We start from the raw sequence: 20,987 nt of genomic DNA, 5'->3' as shown, positions 1-20,987 counted from the left end.
GAGGGTCTAAAGTCATATTCAGGTCCCCTCCAAAGACAGCCAAACCCTCCTGAAATTCCGCAAAACGGGATAAGATACGAGACAAAAATATTGATTGACCCCGATTGGGTGCGTACACATTCCCCAAGGAAACCATTTGATTGCCAATGTAACCTTTAAGAAAGAGAGCTCTACCCTCCGTGTCCCTCCAGGTATCCAGCAGACGAAACGGGAGCAGTTTGTGCAGGAGGATCGCCACGCCCTTTGTTTTAGAGTCCGAGGAACTAGAGAAGAAGCTATGTGAGTAATGATGATTAGTTAATTTGAATTCCTTCGAGGACTTATAGTGCGTCTCTTGGAGGAATGCTATATGTGTGTGAAATGTGTGGAGGATGTGCAACAGCTTGGACCGCTGCTGCGGTTTGTTCAAACCCCTTACATTAAAAGAGGTAAGTTTAATGCGATCAAGTGTCATCTGTGAGGAAACCGGAGGGACCCGACGGAGTAGGCAGTCAGACAGCGGCGCAAAAACAAAGAAAAACCAAAACAAACAGAACCCGAGAAAACAAAAACGACAAAAAAACTAAAACAAAAACCATGGGCCAGAATGTGCGTGCAAGACGCAGCAAGAGGCCCTGGATGCCGAGGCATCAAATAATGAGCCATGCAACCTATCGGTAGGTCATGAACCAAGGCCACGACTCTGAAAAGAGCCGAAGCAGGCCGGCTCTGGGGGAGTATAAGTGCGTAAAGGGAAAGGTATATGGAGCAAAGTGGGACATCTGGTCTGCTTAAGATCCCAAATAAAAAGGTAACAACATATAACAATGTAATGGGCCATGAGGTAAACCTACATAAGAAGCGAGAGCAGCCGCAAAGAAAGAAGGTTAACGGGAGAATCATTCCGGGTAGAGGCGCTACCCCGTGTAGTAAAGTAGGGGAGTGACAGAGGGATACGCACAGCCACCCATCCAAAATGCATGCGCGAGGGAGACATCTGTGAAAGAACATACCGCAGTGAAGGAAAATGAGTGAATATATATGTGTAATCATGACGAACATACCCGACACACGTACACAAACAGGAATGAAAAACAAAAACATATTTCGGGGGTACAAACATCCCCCAAACCGTAAGCAAAGCCCGTAGGCATAATACCGTGTCCCGTACGACTAGGTAGTCTACGCCGGAGAGGCACAATCTGATAGGAGCACGGTTAGAGTCCGCAGCGGTCCGAGGCAGTCCAGAAAGCCTGGGATGCTGCAGAAAGCAGAACCCAGGGAGCCACAGGGTGGTAATGGCATGCGGGTACAAGGAAAGCGCAGACGAGACTCGGCCTCTGCGGTGGTGGTCAGCTAGCGGTGGTGGGTAGTGTAGAGGAGGTGGAAGTAAATGAAGGTCGAAAGATCCTCACGTACGCTGGTCATCCTGTCGCCTCATACGTTTGGGTCGCTGCGGTCCAGGAGACCAGGCCTTGGCGGGATCAGAGAGATAGGCCGGCGCCTGAAAGGAGTATTCCCAATCAGTGACCTCACAATGAGGAAGGTTTAAGGCTTCGAGAAATCCGCGAACGTCGCCATGTTGACGGATGACATGAGTTCCGTTATTGCGCCGCACGATTAGGGCAAAGGGGAAGCCCCATTGATAGGGGATATTTGCCTCACGAAGCGCCCTCGTAATAGGCTGTAGCAGACGACGAGACTGTAGCGTAGCCGGCGATAAATCCTGGAACACCGTAATCGTGGAAGAATCCCAGGTAAACGTGGGGCGATTGCGAAAGGCACGAGCGATGAGTTCCTTGAGGGAAAAGTCTTGTAGACAGCAGATCACGTCTCTGGGGGGCATAGTGCCAGAGGGCTTTTGGCGGAGTGCCCTATGAGCCCTGTCAAAGCGAATCTCAGTGTCCTCAGGTCGCTGCAGGATCAAATTAAACATAGACTGGAGTGTAGACGGCAAATCCATGTGCTCTATAGACTCAGGTAGGCCCCGCACACGGAGATTGTTCCTTCGACCTCTGTTGTCGAGATCTTCCAGTTTCCTGGATAGCTGTTGGATTAAAGTCGATTGATGCCGCATGTGGGAAGTCAGGGAGTCAACCGTATGAAAAATACGCGGCTGATCGTCTTCCAGCGCCGCCACACGGCCCCCAATATGGCGGATGTCAGCCGGTATCTCTGAGAGACTGGATCGTATGCCTTGTGTAGCTCTTTCAATAATTCCCGCGATGTCTCCCTTCGTAGGTAACGAATCCAGCTTCTCTCTCCAGGTGCGAGGCGGCTGAGCAAGTGAGGACGAGTCCCCGTCCATGGCAGCGTCATCAGGTGCCTCACTAACCACGCTGGTAGCAGGAGATGGCGGCCTGGTGCAGGAATCACGAGAGTCCTGATCGGACGTTGCGTGGAAGAAGGAGGTAAGCAACCTTTTTTCCCTAGGTCCCGAAGGTTTCGGGGTGCCGCTGGGTTTATTATGTTTGCCCATCGCTGTGACAGGAGCGAAACCGAAGCGAAATTAGGACCAGATATCGAGGAGCTCCGGATTCAAGCAGCCATCATGGTCGCGAGCAGGCCACGCCCCCACATCGGGGTTTTTTTTTGTTTTTTTTATTTAACATCCTCCATGTTAAATAAAGTTTTAAAAAAAAAACCCCGATGTTTTAATGTAAGCCCTGTGCGGCCGCAGAACCCTAAGGCCGGCCCTGGTGGGGTCTTCCCGGCCCCTTAGAGTGGCGGACCCGGTTGCAGTTGCGGTGGGCTTAAGGGGCAGGTGCCCATTATGCCCTGCGTTAATGCGGCCGTAGAGGCCGCATAGGCCCAGTCAGTCCGGTCCTGCCGCGGGCCCGGCCGCAGTTGCTGCTTGCTCCGGCAACAAGGTAAGTAGGGTGAGGGAGGGGAGTGCAGTGAGAAGAGGCAGAGGGAGGTTAGATAGTGAGAAATGGGGAGAGGGGATAGATAGTGAGAGGGGGTACATAGTGAAAAGGGGGAACATAGTGAGAAGGGGCAGATAAGATGGGGAGAGGGGGTAGTGTGAATGCATATGAGAATGAATGAATAAATGTGTGGATGAATTGTGTGAATGCGTATGACAATTAATGAATTCATGTGTGGATGAATTGCTTGAATGATTTGGGAGACTGCATTTATGAATGTGTTAATGATTTGTGTGAATGAGTAAATGCAAAGATGGTACATGAAGGGTGGGCTTTAACAATAAATAAATAAATATGGGCTGCTCGGGCTTAAATGCCCGGGCCTATTTTTTGTCCCAGTCCGGGCCTGGTGGTGGCAGACTACCTGGGGGGATAAAGGCAGGATTTGGGAGTTAATTTGGTATAACTGATGCCTTTGAGGGGTGAAGATAGTAAATCCAGAGGCCTGGTGCTATTAACCCCTTCATACCCACACCCTCCACATTGTCACGGCTTGGCAAGTAGTCCTGATCGTGACAAACTTGGTGGCAGCCAGTGGCGGAACTACCGGGGTTGCAGGGGTCACGACTGCGACCAGGCCCTAGAGTTCTGCCAGTCAGGGGGGCCCAAGGGGTGCCGAGTGGTCGTTTTCAGCAACCGCTCGGCGCCCTTCTGTCTCCTCTGCCTCCGCAGGCGCCTGCCTCAGTGCTGCCCCGACTGCAGTGGTGGGAGCGTGAGGCGTCTGTCTCCGGTGCCATGACGTCATATGCCGGCGCTCAGCAGTGAAGCCGTGCACACCGCGGCAAGGCAGCGAGACAGAGGCCTCGCGCTCCCACCAGAGGACTGCACGGTAAGTGACCTACAAAGGGGGGTAGGGAGAGGGTAGATAGTGAGAAGGTGGGGGTAGGAAGAGGCTAGTTAGTGCGAATGGGGGGTAGGGAGAGGGTAGATAATGAGAAGGTGGGGGTAGGAAGAGGGTAGATAATGAGAAGGGGGTAGGGAGAGGGTAGACAGTGAGAAGGGGGTAGGGAAAGGGTAGATAGTGAGAAGGGGGGTAGGGAGAGGGGGTAGATAGCATGAGAAGGGGGTTGATGGTGTGAGAAGGGGGTAGATTGGGTTGGGGGAGGCCCTTAACAGATTCTCGCACCGGGGCCCTGAGGCTTCTAGTTACGCCCCTGGTGCAGCGATGGGATAACTAAAAGATTTTTCCAGATTTCAGTGTTGCCAAATTTGCTAGTTAATCCGGGCACTAAAAAGAAATTGTTTCTCAATTGTCAAATGCTGAACTCGGTGCATACTTAGTGTTATGAAAATGATTTTCCTAATTTGTGATTTACGTCATAGACAGCAGAATGACAGCAGAATTAATTTAATATAAAGGCTGAACTATTGACCTACTGGTCAATAGTTGTCCTAGGATCCCACCAACAACAACAACAAAGTTGCTATACAAGCTATCCTAGCCTGAGGCGATAACAGCCAGTTCTTGTGTGATTGGTGTTGCTTAGTTACATTTAGGCAGAGGCACATTTTGTTTTATTCACATGTGTGTAGGTATAGGATGTGTTAGTGATTCCGGTGTGCATGGTTACAACCGAAATACTGTGCACCTTTTAACCGAAAAAACTGTTACTAGTTTACAATTGATACAGTTGCTATTTACATAGCAACCGTATCAATACTATAGTAAAAAACACCTTAAAAAGAACCATACACCATGTGCTAGAGGAACTTCAATCCAGGGCTTGACGGTGCCTGGATCCAGAGGGCTTCACCTGTTTGTAAGCGCCCTGGGTTATAGACCGGAATCCTTCCCACGTTTCATCAAGTAGTCGTTATGACCAACCGCGTTACACTTGATATTGTTTTGCTGGGTTTCTTCATCATCTCTGTAAGCTGACCATCTACCGAAGCTAAGTATTATTGTTATGTTATTGCAATCTGTTAAGACTGGTGTGTGATTTTAATTCTGCTGATCATTAAAGTATAATTACCATTCACCACAGTATTTAAGTATTTCTCACCATATGATCGACTGGAATACCTCATATTATATACCATTTGTATATCAAGATACAGAGTGTATATAGATTTAATAAAATTTATTGTTGTTATTAAGGTTCCCTGATAACCTTAATTAAATAATTTAAAGTTAGAATCAGGCCACAACCACAACAATTGGCGTAGTCAGCAGGATCCACAACAATTGGCGTAGTCGGCAGGATCCACAACAATTGGCGTAGTCGGCAGCAATCTGTGCAACACTTAGTATATTTACACCTCAACAGCCCCACCTTTTCTCTGTTTTTCTTTTTTGCTATCACTTGTTTGGGCCAGTTTGAAATAGAGTACCAAGCGGAGTCCAAGGCAGCACTAGACCATCTTTGCCGTGAGAGATTGATTCCCTGCTGGGGAAAAACTAAAGAGGAGCAAGTACAAGCATTGGTGGACTATGACATACAACAAGCAGCACAAAGTGATACCTGCAGCTGATGTCAGTGACGCTACGAGATCTGGAGATCCCTTGGACTCTTATCTACAAACTGTTTTCAAATACGTGGACCTAAGACTTCAGCTCATCCTTAAATATCAGGAGGCTGCAGAGCGCCAGGCGGCAAGAGAGCATGAACTAAAACCGGCAGAGTTGGAGAGGTTAAGTGCCTCGCCTATCAGTGTTGGTTTGAAAGACTTTTCTGCACCCAAACCACTTGCAGAGAATTTCCCAACTTTGGACAAAGATGGGGATCTGTATGTTTTCCTGCGCAGTTTTGAAAAGGTTTGCAGGCAGTACCATTACCAAAGGACCAGTGGGCAAAGTACCTCACCCCTGGTCTCAGAGGGCCTGCACTGGAAGCATTTGCAGAGCTACCAGCAGAATTTGACCAGGACTGTGAGGCAATTAAGGCTGCACTGCAGAAACGGTACAACCTTACTCCTGAGGTGTACCGAAATAAATTCCGGACTTTGCAGAAGCGTTCCACCGAGAGCTACACTGCACTTGTTGGTATTACTAAGGGAGCATCCAGCTGGAAGACCACTGCACCACAGCTCCCCATAACCAAGCCTACTGTAGCATCTTCTGCCATTTCTACGCATTGGGGATAGTTGCAGGTGGTTTATTTGTAAAAAAGTGGGGCACATTAGTGCTACTTGCCCGGAGAAAAGAAAGCCTACACCATCCACAGGAGCGGATCACCCCTCAGGATCACTGTCACGGAGCTGGCTAGTCCGACCGACTACCTCCGCTGTCTTGTGCTCCCTTAGCCTGGGACACCACACTTTCCCCGGTTCCCCAGTCACTAGCCAAAACTCAGTGTAGGGTAAAACCAAAAACGAAGACTGATATATGTTGGACACACAGGGCTGGATATATCCAGCAAAACACACATTTACATAAAACAAGATATTGGGACACAAACCGCCCCCTTAATCTGCCTCCCAGAGACAGCAGGGGCAGTAACGAGATTAACAATACAATAGGGGGGAGACTGATTTATACAACATTAAACTGAAAGAATGGTGGTCACTCCCTGGTGGCAGATCCTGGCTGTCTGCCGGAGATAATCCCCTCAGCCAGTGATGAGATGATACTGCTGGGGGTAGCCACAGAAGCCTTTACAAACCCAGGGCCCATAGTCAATAGGGAGGAGCCTGGCAGTCAGGCTTCTCCAGTGGTCCCAGTGATGGAGGCTTCCGTCACAATTCTCCCCCCTTCGAATTGGACTGACACAGGATGAGACCCCAAACGGGTTGACTCCGTAGTCAGTCAGTTTATTTGGCCCATCAATGCCCTCCCAGAATTGGTGCTCCTGCTGCTGCTGGGGAGATGGGCCGGCTGCGCCATCTCCCGGGTACCGCTGGGGAGTGATGCCGCCTGCATCCCCTCCCTGGTGCTCCTGCTGCCGTTGAGGAGGGAGGTCAGGTTCCTCCGATCCCGGAATTAGGTTCTGCCGCTGGGGAGATGGACCGGCTGTTCCACCTCCCTGCTTCTGCTGGGGAGGCGGGTCGGCCGCTGTATCTCCCTGAATTCCTGCAGCTTTGGTAGGTGCTGGGCAGAGGCCAGCGATGCTCTGCCCTGTTGCCAGCGCTTCAGCTGGGGTTAGGGCATCTTCTGGGTTGGCCTGCCACTGGGGAGGGAGGGCCGGTTCCTCCGCTCCCGTACATGTGAGCTGCCGCTGGGGAGAAGGGCCGGCTGCCGCATCTCCCTGGATCCCTGTAGCCATTGCAGGTGTGGGGCAGAAGCCAGCAGGGCTCTGCCCTGTTGCCAGCTCTTCAGCTGGGGCTAAGGGATCTGGGCAGACTGCCCAGCATTCTGAGGACCCAGGTGTGGAGACCGCAGTGTTATCCACCCCTCTTGGATTAACATCCTCAGATGTAAAATCAATTAGATCCACAATCTCTGGATCCGGTTGTGGTGTAAAGTCACATAGCTCTGGTATTGGATCTGGATTAGCTGCCCAGTATCCCTCTGACTCAGGGGTGGAGACCGCAGTCCCATCCACCCCGCCTGAGTCAAAATCCTCAGATGACGACTCAATCACATCCACAAAATCCCTGGACACTGGGGCATTCTGTTGAACACGGTCAAACAGTTTTTTATACGCCTTCTCCAGTTCCCACTCCTGTGTAATTAAAAAGTCTAAATCACCTTTAACTCCTAGTGCATCTGGGAGGTCCCACTCCCTGAAATCCCGGATGTCCTCAATCCGCCACTCCGCTGTACTTCCGAAGTCCGGATCCTCCTGAAGACTATCCCATAATAATCCCAGGCCACCACAGTCATAGCCCTCTGGAGAACATTATTTCGCAGTTCCCCAATATGCTTGTTCTGTATACCACTGCAGAGCCCTATAGTGATCTTCCAGCTCTACCTCCTGTTGGACCAGCTTGTCCAATTCGGATACCCATTGCTCCTGGGGTTGCTGTCCCAGGAATAACATCCGTAGTTCCCGCTGGTCTCTAATCTTTTGTTCGGAGCTTGGAAGACACTGACCCCGGAATATAACAGCCCTCTGCCATAGTGACCGTCGAACCAGTTGCCTCAGATTCTGGTATTGTTCTGTAGGCAGAGTAGTGGTGTAGCAGGAGAGGATGACCCGCAGTAGCCCCTGGAATTCTGATACCACATCCATGTCCTCGTCAAGGCGACCGAAGTCTGCCGTCCTGTCGGTCAATCCCGGTAGAAAGTAAGTGTCCCTCAGACTAAGAAGAAATCCCACCGCTGCCACCAATGTCATGGAGCTGGCTAGTCCGACCGACTACCTCCGCTGTCTTGTGCTCCCTTAGCCTGGGACACCACACTTTCCCCGGTTCCCCAGTCACTAGCCGAAACTCAGTGTAGGGTAAAACCAAAAACGAAGACTGATATATGTTGGACACACAGGGCTGGATATATCGAGCAAAACAAACATTTACATAAAACAAGATATTGGGACACAAACCGCCCCCTTAATCTGCCTCCCAGAGACAACAGGGGCAGTAACGAGATTAACAATGCAATAGGGGGGGAGACTGATTTATACAACATTAAACTGAAAGAATGGTGGTCACTCCCTGGTGGCAGGTCCTGGCTGTCTGCTGGAGATAATCCCTGTGACGGCCCCGGGTTAATCCAGATGATGGGGATGTAGGCGGGGCAGGGCAGAGGTCAGCAACTTTCTGCCCAGTTGCCAGCGCTTCTGCTGGTGTGGGGAACAGTGCTGGGCAGCGGACAGCGTCACTCTGCCCTGTCGCCGGCTCTTCCGATGGTGGGTCCCTGCTAGCAGGTGGGGACCCTTCGCTGTGGGACAGGTAGACACCAGCAGCATTCTGCCCTATTGCCGGTGCTTCAGCCTGAGCGAGGATTGCTGATGCAGGACAGATGTCAGCGATGCTCTCTACAGGTGCCAGCGCTTCTGCTGGTTGGTCCTCGTTAGCCGGCCGGGACACCGTACTGGGGGATGAGCAGAGGCCAAAAGCACTCTGCCCTGTGGCCGGCTCTTCTGCCGGTCTGGCATTTTGCGGTGCTGGGCAGAGGATCGCGTTGCTCTGCCCTGGTGGGTCCCTGCTAGCAGGCGGGGACCCTTCACCGTGGGGCAGGCAGAGGCCAGCGGCACTCTGCCCCGCTGCCAGCATTTCAGCCGGAGTAGGAGGGGCGCATGGTGCTGGGCAGAGAACAGCGTCCCTCTGCCCTGTTGTCAGTGCTTCAGCTGGAACTGCAGGATCTGTCGACTCCCGTGTCATGGAAAGGCCGCCTTCCAGCAGCCCTAAGTATTCCATCTCCAGGCACCATTCCCTGTAGACTAGCCCTTCTAAGTCAGCTGCCAGGGTCAGTTCTTGGGAAAGCGGCAGCATTTCCTCGCGGTCCTTGTACAGGTCCCAGAACCTATAGCTCTCCGAACTACCAAAGTCGTCTTCTGCTTCAAAAGCTTCCCAATCTAAGCCAGGGACATAGAGGTCCTCACCTTCCGGAGAATAGTGATTTCCGGACCCCCACTCCTGCTGGGCTGCAGCCCAATATAATGCTCGGTATAGGTCCCCGAGCTCGAGCTCCTTCGCCACCAACTTCTCCAGTGTGGCTACTTCCTCCTCGGTGGGCTGTCATCTCATCCGGCGACGCCGCAGCTTAAACAGCTCCCCGAAGCGTTGTTCTGGGGTAGGCAGGTTCTCGCTTCTGCAGTTGTACCAGTTTTCCATGGCATCTTCCCACAGCTCTAGCCGAATCAGGGCTCTCCATTCCAGCCGTACTTCCTCTGGAATCGGCCCTCCCTGTATCGTCAGGGCGACCTTAACTCGAGTCTCAAAGTCCCATAACGGAGCTTCCCACTTATACTCATCAGCTCCTCGTGACGCATTCCTCTGTAGATCCAGGTCCACCTTGAACTGCCGATCCATTTCCATTACCGTCCTACAGACTGTTTCTGCAGATGGAGTGGCTCCGTAGAATGCCATCCTCCTCTGTAATCTATTGCGGAACTTCTTCGTTGCCTGTTCCCGACACCGGCTCAGTTCTTCTGCCATAGCTGCCGCCGATGTGGCTGTACAGATCTCTGCAGCAAGACTGTTCCCACCTAGTAAGCTATCACATGCCTTCTGCCCTCTAGTATGGTGCCCCCTGCCTATAAGCGTAGTGTCGTAAGTAACATGGAGCTGCATTTAAAACATGTAATTTGGACCATTATTAGGTGTTTCTATGGCTTAGTAAGTGTAATCCTGCACAGGGTTAAAAATCGCGATCCCTTCCAGGTTTGTTGCCTACCTATTCGCCCCTTCCTGTTCCCTTGCTAATCTGCTGACACCTTTCTGTTCCTCCTTCCTACTCCACTAACTACCTGTTTCCCCCACTCTGCTTCTCGCCTACTTTCTGACAGTTTTCCTTACCAAAGTCAAATATCAGCTGCCTGGTTTCCATCTATCTGCTGCTACCCATTTGCAGCCTCCCCCAGTCTGTTGCCTCCTGTATGTGCCCACTGTTCTGTTGCTAATGCTGCCTGTTCACTACCTTTCTGTTGCTTTTCCTGCTTGTCCCGCTGTCTGTTGTCACCTGACTCACCTACCTGCGTCCCCTTCTTCTGTCGCCTGTGAGTTCCTCTCCCAGTGTCCTGCCACTGCTTGTCTGTTTCACTCTGTCTGCATGGTTATTAATTTCTGCATATTTTTCCCAGTCTGCCACCTGCCTGCTCCCACCATATTCCCGCCTTTCTTTTTCCCTCCTATTCCCTCTTGTTGCTGACTGGCTGTACCTCCCTCGGTCTAATGCTACTTTCCCGTACCCAGTCTAATGCTGTCTGCTTGTACCTCTTCGGTTTGGTTTTGCCTGCCTATCTCCTCCTTGATTTATGGCTAACTACCTGCCCCTACTTTGCTGCCTTACTATTTATTCCTGCATGATCCCTCTCAGTCCACTGCCTGCCTATTCTTTACTGCATGCCCCCAGTCTGATGACTGCCTGTCCCTTGTCTGCTGTGTCCAGTCTTCTGCCGCATCCCTGTTCTGCCCTAGTAACCAACCAAATGCATGTTACCCTCTAGCATGCTGCCCCCTGTCTATCAACCCCTTGGTCTATCACCATCTACTTAGCTCACCCTAGTATGTTACCACCCTCCTATCCGGCCAGTCTGTTGCCCACTGCCGCTTCAGGGTTAATTTAGGGGCAGTAATGGTTAATGGGGTGTTTAGGGTTAATTTAATGCTGAGGACTGAGGGTTAATTTAATAAAGTTAACTAAAGGTGCAGTTAGAGGTAAAACAATCTAAAGGTGGGCAATCTAAGGGGAATCTAAATCCTGGGGGCAGTTAAGATTATTAATGTATTTATTTATAAAAGTATGGTGTCAGTGATATTCTCTGAATGGTTCGAATCTCTGAACGATTCTCTGCCTTCAGTGACATCGCTACAGTAGGCAGACAGGCAGGAGGGTTCATTGACCCTAATGAAAGGGGCGGGGCCAATCGTTAGTTTGACTGCAGGGAGGGACTGGGGAAACAGTAACTCCTATGAGTCACACTGAGTGACCCGAAGATTTGGATCATGAATCGGATCATTTCAATGAACGACTCGAAATGATCCGATTCACTTTACTGATCCGAACTTCGCATCACTACTTTGGGGTAAATGAAGGGTTAATCCCTTCTTAGCAATTAAGCTTTCAGAGGCAAGGGAGATGTCTACAATGGAGCTACTCACGGGTCTCTCTCACAGTGATTATCAAATTCATTAATACGCTCCCCAGACCATTGCCAGCTACACGATCATCACACAGCTGAGGGATTCCCCGGCTTCTGCCACTTTAATTTGCGGTAAACCACAATTTCCTATGCAATGCTGCCACCGTGTGGTAGCACTTGCCCACCCACCTTTCTTGAGAACCATATTTATCCATTTAAGTGCTGGCAGCTTTGCCTCGAATTTTAACCCTGAAACGGACGGGGGGGGGGGTAGGGTGTATGATGTAGCTTGTATGAATGGTGTTTAGCCACCGTTAAACTCAGCAACTAAACATCGGGCTGAACATCTTCAGTGGAAAACAGTTGCCTTTAAAGACGTTTGCAGCAAGTTTATAGCAAGGGAAGATATAGCTTGTTCCAGAGATTATGGGTGGCTCTGAAAAGAGCCGTTGGTGGTGCTGGCTAATTGCCCTGCGGTTACCGATTGCTGCACTCACTTGCTCTTGGCAGGTTTGTGGCTCTCTGTCTTCTTGGGCAAGAGCACCGCCTGGATGTTGGGTAGAACACCTCCCTGAGCAATGGTGACCCCGCCGAGCAGCTTATTGAGCTCCTCGTCGTTACGAACGGCGAGTTGCAGGTGGCGAGGAATGATACGGGTCTTTTTGTTGTCGCGTGCAGCGTTACCAGCCAACTCCAGTATCTCAGCAGTCAGATACTCCAACACCGCTGCCAAATACACGGGTGCGCCGGCGCCTACTCTCTCGGCATAATTACCCTTGCGAAGAAGCCTATGCACACGGCCGACAGGGAACTGCAGACCAGCACGAGAAGAACGTGTCTTTGCCTTAGCCCGAACCTTTCCACCTTGTTTTCCTCTGCCAGACATGCTTTTCGCTCGACAAAGGACCACGCGGATAATAGATTAAGAAGTACGTTACAAAAAACCACCGCACATTTACCCAGCTATTTGTAGCTTCCCCCCGTGACGCTCATCGTCACTGATTGGTTCCTTTCCAAAGCAGCCAATCGGGTGGAAATAGTCTGAGACACCAATCGGTGTAGGCACTGCGGTTCATGGGCGGCCGCATCTTCTCACGTGACATCCTCATCGAATCGGACGCGAGACAGCAAAACAGCCTTATTTGCATGCGGTGCCTATAAAGGGAAGGGCCCAGCGCAGTAACACTTCAGCGTTCATCCTGTTTGCCTGCGTTGCGTCTTGGAAGGACAGCAGACGCGATGCCTGATCCAGCGAAGTCTGCGCCTGCTCCGAAGAAAGGCTCTAAGAAAGCTGTTACGAAGACCCAGAAAAAAGATGGGAAGAAGCGCAGGAAAAGCAGAAAAGAAAGTTATGCGATTTATGTGTACAAAGTACTGAAGCAGGTGCATCCCGACACTGGCATTTCCTCCAAGGCCATGGGCATCATGAACTCGTTTGTCAATGACATCTTTGAGCGCATTGCCGGGGAAGCTTCACGCCTAGCCCACTACAACAAGCGCTCCACCATCACTTCTCGGGAGATTCAGACTGCTGTACGCCTCCTCCTTCCTGGAGAGCTGGCTAAGCACGCTGTGTCAGAGGGCACCAAGGCTGTTACCAAGTACACCAGCGCCAAGTAAAGTTCTCGTTCTCTCCCTTTTTAAACAAAGGCTCTTTTGAGAGCCACCCACATGGTCTGTCTCAGAGCTATGTAACTGATCTAGCCCATTTTGTCGGACTGCTAGGTTTGGGAAGAGCATTTGTGAGCATTGAAATGTGCTCCTCACTCCTCCAGGTTAGCTGGGGTATCGTGCCCATCGACCAAACTGCTTGGGACGAAAAGCCCAAGGTGAAGGGGCTTCTGTGATGGCAACGACCTTTTCTCCTGCTGGGACCCAAGAGACTAACCCCTTCACAGCCAGACAGAACCAGCGTTGCAGAGAGAAGGGGCTGCTTTACCACTGCGGCTAGCCGAAGCTGAGCTACATCGTGGGGCTATTGACTAAGCCATGACTCTGTAGTGTCGTGGGTAGGACATGTGGCACACGGACAGGATAAGACATGAGGGGACGACAAAGGCATAATCAAAATCACACACATACTGGGACGTACAGAATTAAGATAACCACACACCAGACGGAACCTACTAATCCCGGGCCGGCCCCCATTCAAGCCAGCTTTTGGAGGACACCAGCTGCTGATTCCAGCACATGTTCTGCAAACGGGCCCAACTCCCAGCACTCCGGTCCTGCCAGTAACTCAATCTATAGCCAGACCCAGCCACTATTAAGCTGGCTATTTCAAGGTGTGCATAGAAAAACGCGGGCCGACACGGGGACAACATGATCATAGCCTAAGAGAGGGTGTGGGTGGCTCTGAAAAGAGCCGTTGGGTGTTCCAGTGACGAGTCAACAAGCTTAACCTCCAAAACCGTACAGAGTACGGCCTTGGCGTTTCAAGGCATACACCACGTCCATAGCAGTAACGGTTTTCCTCTTGGCATGCTCAGTATAAGTGACTGCGTCACGAATCACGTTCTCCAAAAACACTTTGAGCACACCGCGAGTCTCCTCATAGATCAGCCCAGAGATACGCTTTACACCTCCTCGGCGAGCCAAACGGCGGATAGCAGGCTTGGTGATACCCTGGATGTTATCCCGAAGCACCTTCCTGTGCCTCTTTGCGCCACCTTTCCCGAGTCCCTTACCTCCTTTGCCACGGCCAGACATGATCACGTTTACTCTACGAGTTTTACAGCACAATACTCGCCTACGGCCGGTCCGCTTTCTTTTATGCGTACTGGACGGACCTGATGGGGAACTGCACCATTCTGCCTCAAGGGGGCGTTGCTTTTTTTCATATATGCTTCTCGTTGGTTGGCTGGAGAAGCTCCCAAGCGTGCCTCAGACACCGATTGGCTATTTAGGAATATCAAAAGCCTGCCCGCGGGAGATCGCTTTCGACGATCCCTCATTTACCACTAGGTGGCAGCATATCGCTGTAAATAAACGCCAAACGGCGGCCAAGATAAAGGCGGGCTTTTAGCTGTCGCCGTATCGCTGTTAACGGTCAGCCAGTACACAGGTTCACTAGGTAGGAGGCTGACCAAAAGAGAGGAGAAGAAATAAATAAAAAAAAGAACCGCAGCTAACGAATAAATGACCGATTCGAGCATTTAATTTAATTAACAACAACAACAAAAAAAAGATAACTCTCTAACCGAAGTCTCTTGATCAAAGGCTGGCTTTTTCAAACCATCGTCCTAGCCTATGAAAAAGAGGGGCGTGATTAAGCGTATCCAATCACGTTTACCGCTACTCTATAAAGGGGTTGAGTTGGCCACAGAATCGTTACAGTTACGTTGTATCCGTCGTGAATCAGATCCGTACGCATCAGTATGGCTCGCACGAAGCAGACAGCCCGTAAGTCCACCGGAGGAAAGGCTCCCCGGAAGCAGTTGGCGACCAAAGCTGCGAGGAAAAGCGCTCCGGCTACCGGTGGCGTGAAAAAGCCACATCGTTACCGCCCGGGCACCGTAGCGCTTAGGGAAATCCGCCGTTACCAGAAGTCTACGGAGCTGCTTATCAGAAAACTGCCTTTCCAGCGGCTGGTCCGTGAGATTGCTCAAGACTTCAAAACCGATCTACGTTTCCAGAGTTCTGCTGTTATGGCTCTCCAGGAAGCCAGCGAGGCTTACCTGGTGGGGCTTTTCGAAGACACCAACTTGTGCGCTATTCACGCTAAGCGGGTTACTATCATGCCAAAAGACATTCAGCTGGCTCGCAGGATCAGAGGTGAACGTGCCTAAGTAAACGCTGTGTGGGCGAACTCTGTTTCCCCCTCATCCTCCCACAAAGGCTCTTTTAAGAGCCACCACATTGTCACTCAAACGAGCTTGTGTTTTGTGTTTCCCTTCGCATGCACGAAATCAACCCTGTTGCTCGTGGCCAAGCTTGAAACTTCTCACACCATTATCCCACTACTGAGCGAGCCGTTAAGCGGCCGAGTCCCCGGCTGGGCATAACGAGTAACGGCAAAGCACAATCTTTAAGCCCGCCCCTTATCTCTATTCTGTTACGGACAGAGCTCCGAGCGAGAGCGCTGGCCGAATGTCAATCCACGCTTAACACACAAGTATGGGGCTAGACTTTCAGCGGGTGGCCCACATAGTCGCGGCCGGGTGATTAAACGCTTTTTTTTCATTTTCGGAGGATATGATGGTTCTGAAAAGAACCTTTTGTGTGAAGAATTAAGTGGGAAAGCACACACCAGAGGCGCTCCAAAACCCACACCCCCCCCCTTCTCACTTTTTGGGGGCTGCCTTTTTAAGCTTGGGCTTAGCGGGGCTTTTGGCAGCCTTGGTATTTGAGGGGCTTTTGGATGTCTTGGGCTTTGAGGAGCTTTTGGCTGCCTTGGGCTTTGTGGCCTTCTTAGCTGGGCTCTTGCCAGCTTTCTTCGCCTTAATCTTAGGCTTCTTGGGACTCTTGGGAGCGGCCGACGGTTTCTTGATCTTTTTCGGGCTTTTCTTCACTCCTGCAGGGGCTTTGTTGGGCGACTTCACAACCTTCTTAGGGGCTGCTTTTTTAGGCTTTACGGGAGTTTCCTTCTTCTTTGATGTCTTCTCTCTGCTCTCCAGCTGCTTCTTATTCAGCTTGAAAGAACCAGAGGCACCGCTGCCTTTCAGCTGGATCAGGGTCTCTTTAGTCACCAGACCCTTAAGAGCGAGCTTCAGGCGGCTGTTATTCTTTTCTACGTCGTAGCCGCCAGCAGCGAGTGCTTTTTTAAGAGCTGCGAGAGACACTCCGCTGCGCTCCTTGGACGCAGAGACTGTTTTCACAATCAATTCGGAGACACTGGGACCGGACTTCACAGGCCGGCTTTTTGCAGCTGCCGGCTTCTTCGGCTGTTTCTTCTTGGCAGAGGTTTCAGCCGGCGGAGGTGCCGGGGAAGGAGCTGTCTCGGCCATCTCAATGCCGCCACGAAAAAGCTGCAATTGCACGTAAACACGGGGTTAAACCGCCAGAAGTTTGGCTTTTATAGACGAGCTGCCGCACATTCATTGGTTCATGAGCTGTAGCCTGCGAGTCTATGATTGGACGCCGATTCTGAAACCTCCCCATGCTGCCGGGGCATCGCTGGATTTGCATTCAGGGGGAGGGGGGTTTGGAAAATATATTTACCGTTTGCGTGTAAACGTCTCATCACACTTCTAATTTTAGATCCTAACTCCAAAGCAGTTGCATTTCCTACACCGTGCAGCCGCCCCCCCCCAAAAAAAAACTGCCAGGGAACAGCACCCAAGAGGTGTGAAATAATAAATAAATAAAATAATGAATACAGATAATTAATAAAATAAATTATTTAATATCACCTATTAAAGATTAATTTACCCTTAAACTTAATCTATAAATTTATATAACCCAATCACTAATTATTATTTAAGAATAGCCTAACATTTATACATTAAAGAATAACATTAAAAATGATGGATATTTTTAACTAATAATAATCAATTAAATAATTTAAAATAAATTGTATTTCTACTGCTCGTGCCTGGCTGCCTGCCGGTCTGATGATTGTCTTAGGACTCGTAGCTGACAAGAGTTTACTTAGGGGTTATTTATTACTAACGTATTATATTATTTATTTTTCAAAATAATAAAAGTAATTATTAAGATTAGGTTTTGTCTTATCAGGACGTTTTATGTGCGAGAGTGTGTTTGTGTGTATTAGCGCGTGAGCATACGTCAGTGAGGAAAGGGTTATGCGTGAGAATGTGTTTGTGTGCATGCACCACTGTGTATTAATGATGTATATACTATTTCTTTAACGTGAGTGCGTGTGTATAGAACTAGAAAGGGACAATAACAGGAAAGATCCTTGTGAATTGTGTGTGTGTGTGTGTGTGTGTGCTTGTGTGAACTCCGTAAAACACAGCTTTACATCTATGATCATATAGACTGACCTCTGTATAATAACACACAGCCTGACTTCTGTACAAAACCTCCTGACCTCTGTATAAAACCACACACCATGACCTCTGTATAGTAACACACAGACTGACTTATGACTATACGTTAATATTGGGGGCCCAGAGCAGCAGAGTTGACAAGGACTAGCGTGCCCCCCTGCCCTGTAATCAGCCCTTCGAAGCCTGTATTTTTGTGACAGGGGGAGCCGGCACCAGACTTACTTAAGAGGGCGGGGCTTCCTCTTCAGCAGCCGGCACCAATACGGAGACAGGGGAGGGACTATCTAGCCGTCTACTGCCTCTCTCATTCTCCTAGCCCCTCCCCCGAGTGTCTGTTTGGATCAACCCCTTCCTTTCTTGTGTCTTCTGGAGATCCCAGATCTGCTCAAGGCAAGAAAAAGTTGGAGGAGGGAGAGAGCGGATGGACGTGAAATTACATTTTTAATATATTTTTTAAATAACATTTTAAATGGATTCCTGCCTTGAATAGGGAGCCGAGTCCCGCTCCTTAGGTATTTAGTTTCTTGTTGTTCTTGTTGAGTACTTTGATGGTTTTGGCAGCAGTCCTGGTGTTCTTGTTGCGGTTTGGCAGCAGTCCCGGTGTTCTTGTTGCGGTTTGGCAGCAGTCCCGGTGTTCTTGTTGCGGTTTGGCAGCAGTCCCGGTGTTCTTGTTGCGGTTTGGCAGCAGTCCCGGGGTATTGATTGGTTGCGGTTTGGCAGCTGTCCAGGCGTTCATTGACTTGGTGTTGTGATAAATGAATGCCGGCGAGGAGAGGGTGCCGAATGTTAGGTTAATACGTACGTGTTTGTTTTATATTAAATATATAAAGAAAAATAGGGCAGCCAGGGCAACCGATCTTACACGAGCCGCACCTCAAGCCCTGCTACTTACTTGTGGGAGGGTCTTCTGGCCAGCACAGAGGAAGCGGAGTTCACGTGACATCCTACTTCCTCTGTGCTTTAGCAGAGAAGGCAGAGGGAGGCCGCGCCCCCTGCTGAAGTCTGTGAGCGGCATCGAGGGAGCTGCAGTGCAGGTAAGGGGGTGAGGAGGGTGTTTGAATGAGTGTGTGTGATTGAGGGAATGAATCTGTGAATTAATGATTATATGAATAAATGAGTGTGTGTGTGTGATAGCATGGATGTGTAAGTGCTGGAACCTAGGCATGATGGGACTGTGATTGCTGTTAGCAATCACACTCCTATCATGCCAAGTCAGCCAGTACATGCTGAAACCTGGCCAGCTGCCCCCCTTGTGTAGTGATGCTGCCAGCAGTATGGGGTCTGCACTTACAGCCACCCTGTACCAGCATGTACTGGCTGACTTGGCATGATAGGAGTGTGATTGCTAACAGCAATCACAGTCCATCATGCCTAGGTTCCAGCATTTACTGGATGGATGTGTAAGTGCTGGAACCTAGGCATGATGGGACTTTGACTACTGTTAGCAATAACACTCCTATCATGCCAAGTCAGCCAGTACATGCTGAAACCTAGCTAGCTGCCCCCCTTGTGTAGTGATGCTGCCAGCAGTATGGGGTCTGCACATCACTTACAGCCACCCTGTACCAGCATGTACTGGCTGACTTGGCATGATAGGAGTGTGATTGCTAACAGCAATCACAGCGAGCACAGTCCCATCATGCCTAGGTACCAGCATTTACTGGTTGCCTAGGCTAACAGCAATCACACTCCTATCATGCCAAGTCATATTGCTAATTTTGTCCAATTGTGTGTTACCTACTTTTATTAAACATGTGAGTTTTTATTATTATTTTTAAAGGTGGGGGTCATTTTTGGTTTTGGTTAAGTGAACCCTGAATGTTTTGGTCCAGAATTTTCATTTTACTTCATCCCTAGAATAAATCTAGGGAATCCTGAATTTGTAGTCGCAAAACTTTCAAGGCCCAGAAATCAGTGAGAGGAAGAGTAAAGGTTTTGTGTCATTTTACTTTATTTTAATCTGCATATTTTATTAAAGGCCATATTTTTTGTCACAGTGAAAAATGAGTGCGGCCCGCGCACGTATACAATTCTGATGAAGTGGCCCACTGCAGAAAAAACTTGGACACCCCTGGATTATGCCCTTTGTACATGCGCCCCTTTTTCTTTGATTTTTTTACAGATATGATTCAATATGTAAATTGAATTTGTTGAATTAGTTGAAAAAAAATTGTTGGGTAAAAATCATGTTTTTTTTGGGGGGGTGAGGGGGTGGGTGGGGGGGGCCCTTAACAGATTCTCGCACCCGGGCCCTGAGGCGTCTAGTTACGCCCCTGCCACTCGGCACCCCCTCCAGAAGGCCACTCCCCCCCCTTCAGAAGGCCACTCGGGGGGCCCCCACCCACAGCTTCTGGACTGCAACTTCGGGGCCCCCTCCCACAGTTTCCTGACAGTCACTCAGAGGCCCCCCTCCCAAGGATTCCAGACTGCCACTCAGGGGCCCCTCTCCCAAAGCTTCTGGACTTCCACTCAGGGGGCCCCTTCCCAAAGCATCCGGACTTCCACTCAGGGGGCCCCTTCCCACCGCTTCCTGGCCTCATAATGTGTATTTATACCAGCAATGTATTATATATATAAATAAAGTTAGTTCCATTTATATGTGATGGCTCAGAGTAGTAGTAGTGTTCGACAACTAAATAATGGATAATAAATTACACTGACATACTATATACGGTGCTGCAGAGTATGTTAATGTATTCTGTTACAGTATTATATAATTGTGGCATATTTGTTACATTGTGCATTCTATTTGATAATGTCATATATATATATGTTCATTGTCGCTTCCCAATGTTATTTCTTTGATTTACTGTAAAAGTTATGCCATAGTTAGTAAAGGCAGACAGATGCCCAGACTCTTCTTTAATTCTCTGATCAGGCCCCAGTTACCCCTGCATTCCTGTGAAAATATGTTGTCGTTCCATGTCAGTAATGTCACAGAGCTGGCTAGTACGACCGACTACCTCCGCTGACTTGTGCTCCCTTAGCCTTGGACAACACTCCCTTCCCAGATTCCCCAGTCACTAGCAGTGTAGGGTATATAAAAATGAAGAACACTTTATTTTTTACACACATGGCTAGATATAGACAGCAAAGTGAACATTAACATAAACAATCAGGTATTGGATTACAACGGCTACAGAACCGCCCCCTTAATCTGGTTAATTTGGACTCCCAGGGGCAATAGGGTCATTAAAGTGATTAACAATACAATGGGGTCCCCACCTCCACTATATATTACTGGCCAACATTTCCAGGGAAAAGAATGGTTTGGCCGGTGTCAGAGACAATTCTTGCGTGGAAAGAGTTAAAATACTAGCGTGTTAAATGTCCATGGGTTGCCTAGTGTTTTTTTTAAAATGTATGATTTGATGGTGTGGTAACTTGTCTTCTCCCCATAAACAAAGGGAATAGGTTAAGGTGGGCGTTCTTAGAATCCTTCCCTCCCACAGTTCACTAAAGGAAGTGATGAAACAGGATGTGATGTCAAATGAAGGGTATATAAT

At 49.5% G+C, this 20,987-nt stretch overlaps 4 protein-coding genes across 4 annotated transcripts; 2 read left to right on the top strand and 2 right to left on the bottom strand.

Annotated features, from left to right (window-relative positions):
- Positions 1–12,023: 12,023 nt before the first annotated feature.
- LOC149279633 (histone H2A type 2-B) lies at positions 12,024–12,416 on the bottom strand. The gene has a single exon (XM_089500951.1). It carries the CDS (start codon positions 12,414–12,416, stop codon positions 12,024–12,026), a length of 393 nt encoding a protein of 130 aa, XP_089357077.1.
- A 353-nt stretch (positions 12,417–12,769) lies between these two features.
- On the top strand, positions 12,770–13,150 carry LOC149279632 (histone H2B 1.1-like). The gene has a single exon (XM_089500997.1). The coding sequence runs from the start codon at positions 12,770–12,772 to the stop codon at positions 13,148–13,150; it is 381 nt and encodes a 126-aa protein (XP_089357123.1).
- Positions 13,151–14,907: 1,757 nt separating this feature from the next.
- LOC149279631 (histone H3) lies at positions 14,908–15,318 on the top strand. Its single transcript, XM_089500908.1, has one exon. The coding sequence runs from the start codon at positions 14,908–14,910 to the stop codon at positions 15,316–15,318; it is 411 nt and encodes a 136-aa protein (XP_089357034.1).
- A 495-nt stretch (positions 15,319–15,813) lies between these two features.
- Positions 15,814–16,476, bottom strand: LOC149279630 (histone H1.5-like). The gene has a single exon (XM_089500878.1). The coding sequence runs from the start codon at positions 16,474–16,476 to the stop codon at positions 15,814–15,816; it is 663 nt and encodes a 220-aa protein (XP_089357004.1).
- Positions 16,477–20,987: the final 4,511 nt, after the last annotated feature.

The sequence above is a fragment of the Sceloporus occidentalis genome, unplaced genomic scaffold (genome assembly GCF_023333645.1).
Source record: "Sceloporus occidentalis isolate IW3139 unplaced genomic scaffold, rSceOcc1.0.p SCAF_161, whole genome shotgun sequence".
In the NCBI taxonomy this organism is placed as follows: domain Eukaryota; kingdom Metazoa; phylum Chordata; class Lepidosauria; order Squamata; family Phrynosomatidae; genus Sceloporus; species Sceloporus occidentalis.
This window is presented reverse-complemented; position numbering and strand designations above follow the sequence as displayed.